This window comes from Physella acuta, unplaced genomic scaffold (assembly GCF_028476545.2).
Source record: "Physella acuta isolate Inbredline_101_S28 unplaced genomic scaffold, ASM2847654v3 ptg002134l, whole genome shotgun sequence".
Taxonomy (NCBI): domain Eukaryota; kingdom Metazoa; phylum Mollusca; class Gastropoda; family Physidae; genus Physella; species Physella acuta.
This window is the reverse complement of record NW_026733635.1, coordinates 17,501-25,065: the sequence shown is the minus strand read 5'-3', so window position 1 is coordinate 25,065 and position 7,565 is coordinate 17,501. Positions and strand designations below refer to the sequence as shown.

Sequence of the window (7,565 nt, the reverse complement as noted above, 5' to 3'; positions counted from 1 at the left end):
TGCTACAGTGTACATGTCTTCACTGTTTTTATGTAGGTGAATGCTCGATTCAAAAAAATAAAATAAAAATTCCTTTGCGCTCTGTTATGCGCGCAGTCTTTCGTTTCGCATCTTTCCGGTCACCATAGGTGATATATTTGAGGATATTCCAGAACAATATATTAGGGATAGTCGATTATGTTGTGTTTTGGTGATTTCATAATTGGTTCTGTAAACGAAGGCTACGGGCGGGTATTTAAGAAGGGGAGGGGGGAGTTGGCTTTAGCTTTTTTTAATCATTGATATCTCTCTTGTCCATGTTTTCGTATCGTTGAGGCGATACGTCGGGAAAATGCAACTGTGTCTGCAAACAAGTGTTTCTTACACTCAATAGTCATCTTTCACTTTCGGTTAGTAAACTACACGTTAACAATAATTCCGCGCGCAAGTAAAAATCTTGTTTAATTAAAACAAGTAATTTAAAATAAATGTAACATATTACATGCATGATAATATTGAATGAAAGTTCATCACGCCATTAACATAAAACTGGCAACCATGTACATCAAATTTAACAATGTTTCCGCCCAGTCCATCCTTGATTCTTGTACTGCAATCGTCGTTAGCAACTGTATCGTTACCTGCTTCAATATACGGCTCAAGATTCGGACATATCCTGCTCAATGGAAATAGTATATATATATATATATATATATATATATATATATATATATATATATATATATATATATATATATATTGCCTTTATGTATGCATATATATATTGCCTTTATGTATATATATATATAAATAAATTATATATATATATATAAATAAATTATATATATATATATATATATATATATATATATATATATATATATATATATATATATACCTAGCAAAGTTAAAATCATGAAACTACTAGGTCTACACCGGTAAATTTCCTTTCGTTTAAAAAGTTGACTTAAGTCATATATCCAAAGCAGCAACTCAACACTCAACTTGAATGATTTGATCTACATTGTTACGATCAATGCCCCGTACTTGTTGATATTCAACTCAAAGATTTGTCCTGCATTGTTACGATCAATATTTGATGATATTGAACTTCATATACTCTCACAATTGCATGGGCCGTATTGCTAAGAAAGCGCCGGTAGGTAGCGCCACAGGGAATTAGGTAATAATTTCTTAAAGGCAGGTGTGGCCACTCTGCGTAGCAATATCGCCCATTCTTTGAAACTATTGAACTTTGATCGAGTAGATCTGCATATTGAGTTGAGTTCAAAATCTTTTTTTTTTATTTTTTAAAACGTAAAAAGTAAAGAAAAACAAAAATTTCTCATTTATTAAGAAATAAAACAAAACACACTTCATTTTCAAACGTAAAAAAATTAATTCTCGCTAATTAAAAAAAAATCTCATTTATAAAAAAAAATATTTTATAACCACCAAAAGGTTATCTCTTAAGAAAAAAAGCAAAAGATATTGAATCACTCACTATTTTTGGTGCTAGAAGACACAGCGATTGATCGTCGGAGTCAAAGACACCTTTACATATGGTCATTGCGCAGCCGACCAACCTCGCTTTCGAGGTTATGTACATCTTTAATGAAACAGATTGTGATCATACGATAACTGTTTTTATGTTTATTCTTACTAAATGTGTGCTTTCTCATGTCCTCGTGCACAGTAACTAACCTTGATTAAATCGTATTTAAAGCTCAGACCTGTTCGGGCGTAGGTGTGTTTATGTGAACGGTGTATGTAGAAGGGGTTTCCCGGGAAAAATGAACAAACGAAAAAATGAGCAAACGGAAAAATGAGCAAATACAAACCAATAATAATACATTTTCATTGTGTTAAATTTCGTGGGAAAATGTTTTATTATGTTTTATTACAGTGTATATATGTGTGGGACGGCGTGGCCTAGCGTTAGAGATCTAGAGTACTTTCAAGCTAGACTGCTAACCCGAAAGTCTCGAGTTCGAATCCGGGTTCATGTCAGTAGTACGACCCGCGAGTCGTCGTCCCCCCCCCAGCTCTGATGAGTGACCCCCCCCCCCCAACTGTGATGAGTGTCTTCATGGTGGGAGACGGGTAGGGGTAGGTTGGACGCGATCGGAAATTTTAAACACATACACACTCTTGCTCACACGTGCACACACATTTACCATCTCATCTGTCGCCATTTTATAACTACACAGGTCTGCCACTGCTTCCGGTTTAAAGCCACCTGGTGAAAGTATTGAGATATGTATACATGATATAATATATATATATATATATATATATATATATATATATATATATATATATATATATATATATATATATATATATATATATATATATATATATATATATATATATATATATATATATATATATATATATATATACTTGAAATATTGATATATATATATATATATATATATATATATATATATATATATATATATAGATACATATCTATATATAGATATGTATATATATATATATATATATATATATATATATATATATATATATATATATATATATATATATATATATATATATATATATATATATATAGATATATATATGTATATATAGATATATATATATATATATATATACTTGAAATTTTTGCAGAGGAGAAATATACGTATATATATATATATATATATATATATATATATATATATATATATATATATATATATATATATATATATATATATATATATCAATAAGCGAGATTTCCTTTGTTCGACTCACCCGGATACCGACAATAGGCCAGATAAGCTCCTTCTGTTAATTTGTGACCTGTGACCGGTGTACAGGTGTGTGCTAGAATCTGTTGGGCTAACTCAGCCAGGGCATCGTTCCATACCTTAGTCCATTTGTATAAGTTCATTATATATATATATATATATATATATATATATATATATATATATATATATATATATATATATATATACATACATATATATATCATGTTTATGTCACGGTTACATAATAGCTCGGTTCGGTTTTTGTCATGTATATATATATATATATATATATATATATATATATATATATATATATATATATATATATATATATATATATATATATATATATATATATATATATATATGTTACCGAGTCTATTTGCTTGTAGTGCCAAATGTTACCGATTTCACTGCTGACAGAGCCAAATGTTACCGAGTGTATTTACTCGTGCTACCTTTGACCAGCACACAACATCGACCACAATATAGATACTCGGAAATGCAGGTTTACATCGATCTCTTTATTACATGAATCAATAGAAATGCTCCACATAACAATGTACCAATGTTCCATAAGAATAAAATGAACCAACTGACCCCCACTGTCCTCACTAGTCCTAACATAACAGAATGCACGTGTCCATCCTTCCTATTCTAACACACACGTCTACACCGTTCAATAACCAACTTGATACTGCCAAACACGTCTCTACAGTTCGGCTTCCACTTCTCAACTGTCCCTTCCTATTTTATCTCCTCGTATTCGTAATCGTATTCGTAATCGTATTCGTAATCGTAATCGATTCTAATCGTTGCATCAGAATATTAATTGCGCAGCTCTGTCGTACAATCCAATTATTAGACCACCTGCACTGTTACGTCAGCCCCGTTTGGCCTTGGTCATGTCAAAGTTGACAGCGCTGTAATACGTTCTTATGTCTCTGGTAACTCTACTAGTTACATATATATATATATATATATATATATATATATATATATATATATATATATATATATATATATATATATATACGTTTCGGTCGAATTTCGATAACGCCAGCGAATGTGGCAACTAGCCAAACCTCCGGCTTTGGCAGATTGTGTTGTTAGGTTATTTCCGGGTAGCTGGTGATACCTAAGGTAACTTGTGGTAGCTAGAAGTATCCAATGAAGTTAGTGGTAGCCTGGGTAACTTGAGGTAGCTAGAGGTATCTAGGGTAGCTAGAGGTAGCTAGAGGTATCTAGGGTAACTTGGGGTAGCTAGAGGTATCTAGGGTAGCTAGACGTAGCTAGAGGTATCTAGGGTAGCTTGGGGTAGCTAGAGGTATCTAGGGTAACTTGTGGTAGCTAGGAGTATCCAATGAAGTTAGTGGTAGCCTGGGTAACTTGGGGTAGCTAGAGGTATCTAGGGTAGCTAGAGGTAGCTAGAGGTATCTAGGGTAGCTAGAGGTAGCTAGAGGTATCCAGGGTAACTTGTGGTAGCTAGAGGTATCTAGAGTAGCTAGAGGTAGCTAGAGGTATCTAGGGTAGCTAGAGGTATCTAGGGTAGCTAGAGGTAGCTAGAGGTATCTAGGGTAGCTAGAGGTACCTAGGGTAGCTAGAGGTAGCTAGAGGTATCTAGGGTAGCTAGAGGTATCTAGGGTAGCTCGAGGTAGCTAGAGGTATCTAGGGTAGCTAGAGGTATCTAGGGTAGCTAGAGGTAGCTAGAGGTATCTAGGGTAACTTGTGGTAGCTAGAGGTATCTAGGGTAGCTAGAGGTAGCTAGAGGTATCTAGGGTAACTTGATGTAGCTAGAGGTATCTAGGGTAACTTGGGGTAGCTAGAGGTATCTAGGGTAGCTTTGTGTAGCTAGAGGTATCTAGGGTAGCTAGAGGTATCTAGGGTAACTTGGGGTAGCTAGAGGTATCTAGGGTAGCTTTAGGTAGCTAGAGGTATCTAGGGTAGCTAGAGGTATCTAGGGTAACTTGGGGTAGCTAGAGGTATCTAGGATAGATTGGGGTAGCTAGAGGTATCTAGGGTAACTTGATGTAGCTAGAGGCATCTAGGGTAACTTGTGGTAGCTAGAGGTATCTAGGGTAACTTGATGTAGCTAGAGGTATCTAGAGTAGCTAGGGGTAGCTAGAGGTAGCTAGAGGTATCTAGGGTAGCTTGGGGTAGCTAGAGGTATCTAGGGTAACTTGTGGTAGCTAGAGGTATCTAGGGTAACTTGTGGTAGCTAGAGGTATCTAGGGTAACTTGTGGTAGCTAGAGGTATCTAGGGTAACTTGGGGTAGCTAGAGGTATCTAGGTAACTTGTGGTAGCTAGAGGTATCTAGGATAGATTGGGGTAGCTAGAGGTATCTAGGGTAGTTTTGGGTAGCTAGAGGTATCTAGGGTGACTTGATGTAGCTAGTAGTAATCTGTGTAGCTTTTGGTAGCGTGTGATATCAGGAAAGCTAATGAAGTTTTCTACCCTCAGTACTCACCACGGGTTTTCGCCGCTTCGATCTGCGCTCATCATTGATGCCATACAGAAAGTTCTCTTTCATCTCAAGAGTCAAGGGTCGTATTGTTGTCTTGCAGGCATGAGCCGTAGGTACCAGCACGGCAGCGAGGAGAATCCAGACTACGATCTTGGCTAGGATAGAGGTACGCTATTATATTGGAAAACTGGACAGTATCACGATTTACGAATTATGACTCACTTAGTTATGCGTGTGCTGCTCGCGTTCTCACTTTTTTAAGTGTTCGTATCTCAAAGATTTCGCGTTTTGAGGTTTTCACATTTTGTTTTTGTGTTTGTATCTCGAGGTGTTCGTATCTCGAAGAGTTCGCATCTCGAGGTGTTCGTATCTAGGTGTTCGTATCTCGAGGTATTCGTATCTCGAAGAGTTCGTATCTCGATGTGTTCGTATCTAGGTGTTCGTATCTCGAGGCGTTCGTATCTCGAAAAGTTCGCATTTCTAGGTTTTCGCATTTCGAGGTGTTCGTATCTCGAAGTGTTCGCAACTTGAGGTGTTTGCATCTTGAATTGTTTACATCCCGAATTGTTCGCATAGCGAGGCGTTGTATTTCAGAGTACGTCAGCCGCTTTGTTTAATTTTGCAGCACTGGGCCAAATCACTCTTCGGGTAATTTGCGAACCTTCAACACTGAAACATCAAACCCGCGGTCTTAAAATAGCAGGATTTGTCATCACTCTTCGGGTAATTTGCGAACCACCAACACTGAAACATCAAACCCGCGGTCTTAAAATAGCAGAATTTGCCATCACTCTTCGGGTAATTTGCGAACCCTCAACACTGAAACATCAAACCCGCGGTCTTAAAATAGCAGGATTTGTCTCCCCCAAACTTTCTCGTATATAATTTTTTTAAATAGAATACAATCGGATAGATAAAATACTTCAGCTGCGAATACACGCAAACAGTATGTGTATAATAAAGCGGAAAATTAGTGCTTTATACAGAAAACAGTGATGCATTTTTTTTTAATTTAATTAAACGTCTAATTCGGCGACATGTTATGTCACAACGCATTGTCTTCGAGCCTCGACATACGTGATAAGTATTAGAGAAATCGGTACGGGAGAAGTGGTCGAAATTTTGCTCGCGAGTTTCCATCTATGACGGATGATATTGATAGACAGAGAAATCAAAATAAATAGGCCTACATTCTTATGTTGAGTTTTTTTTTTTTTTTTTTTTTTTTTTTTTTTGAGAAATCTAAAACAACGTAAAGTACAACTTTCCGTCACCGGAAATCGCTCGAAATGTGGGAAAAAAATCAGTGAAAAGATCTTATACGTATGTATGAAATTTAGTCCACCCACCTGAAATTGTACTCATGTTGTCGGTATTTTAGAAACCAGAAATAAAGTACCACTTCCGGATATCGGAGGTCACTCAAGAATTGAAGAAGATCCAAGTATTAGTTCAAATGGTCATATATGGGATTCATCGAGTTCTCACTGAAATAGAATAAAGTTACACTTCCGTTTACCGGAAACCGTTCAGAATTCGTTACTTACCCGCGCATTCAATGTTAGGCTTACATGCGATATTGAAATGGCATTGAAGATGTTAGCTTTTGAGAAACCGGAAGTAAGTACCTTTTCCTGTTACCGGAAAATGCTCAAAAGTTGAGAGGGGACTAAAAATTTGGTATAATTTAAATATTTATAATAAATGAAATGTTTTCAACTTAAGTGAAACGGTACTTAAGTTATCGTGTTCACAGACAGACGCACAAACATACAGACAAAATTGGATTTTCCGACTCAGGGAGGTATAAAACGTCGAGATTTGTCCTCTACAATTAGTATACGAAAAAATAAAAATGATTTTGTCTCCGTATTAGAAAAATCCCGGTGGGCCCCCAGGAAAGAAAATGTCGGTTGTCCCTAAGGAAGATGATGTAATAGTCCTATTAGAGTTTTGATTTTTTTTTTAAATTGTTAGTGTTTTACTATTCCTCCATACAAAGGCATAAAATTTAGGCTTTATACAATAAAAATTTCACATTTAGGGTATGGGGCACTTTTTCAAATTCCATGAACCTCCTGGAAACAGCTGGTTCCCCCTTCACACCCCCCCCCCCCCGACCAGTACTTGTAGAAAAAGAAACAAGTAGGTTAATTTATAACGTTGAAATACTATCTTACTAAACGAACAACGTATGTATGATCAACATTATCAACTAGCGTGTAAAATAACATCTTCGACGAAAGAGCTAAAATATAAAATAAATCGATAGAAATAAATACCTGCAGAGGGAGCGCACGCCTGCTTATGCTGGGTGTTTGGGTCTACTATGGTGTATAAATAGCTACAGGTTTTC

The 7,565-nt window shown here is 36.0% G+C and overlaps 1 protein-coding gene across 1 annotated transcript; it reads right to left on the bottom strand.

Moving 5' to 3' along the window:
* Positions 1-469: 469 nt before the first annotated feature.
* LOC131932306 (uncharacterized) lies at positions 470-6,693 on the bottom strand. The gene is made up of 6 exons (XM_059289174.1): positions 6,559-6,693; positions 5,213-5,364; positions 2,746-2,860; positions 2,157-2,218; positions 1,484-1,588; positions 470-655 (listed from the first exon to the last, which is right to left on the bottom strand). Exons 1-6 carry the CDS (start codon positions 6,572-6,574, stop codon positions 638-640), a joined length of 468 nt encoding a protein of 155 aa, XP_059145157.1. The 5' UTR covers positions 6,575-6,693; the 3' UTR covers positions 470-637.
* Positions 6,694-7,565: the final 872 nt, after the last annotated feature.

Excerpts from the sequence above, each read along its gene's own strand:
- LOC131932306 (XM_059289174.1), bottom strand. Across the intron at positions 2,219-2,745 it reads GGCCTATTGTCGGTATCCGG|GTGGCTTTAAACCGGAAGCA; the intron begins GTGAGTCGAACA and ends TACTTTCACCAG. Across the intron at positions 1,589-2,156 it reads AAATGGCGACAGATGAGATG|ATGTACATAACCTCGAAAGC; the intron begins GTAAATGTGTGT and ends GTTTCATTAAAG.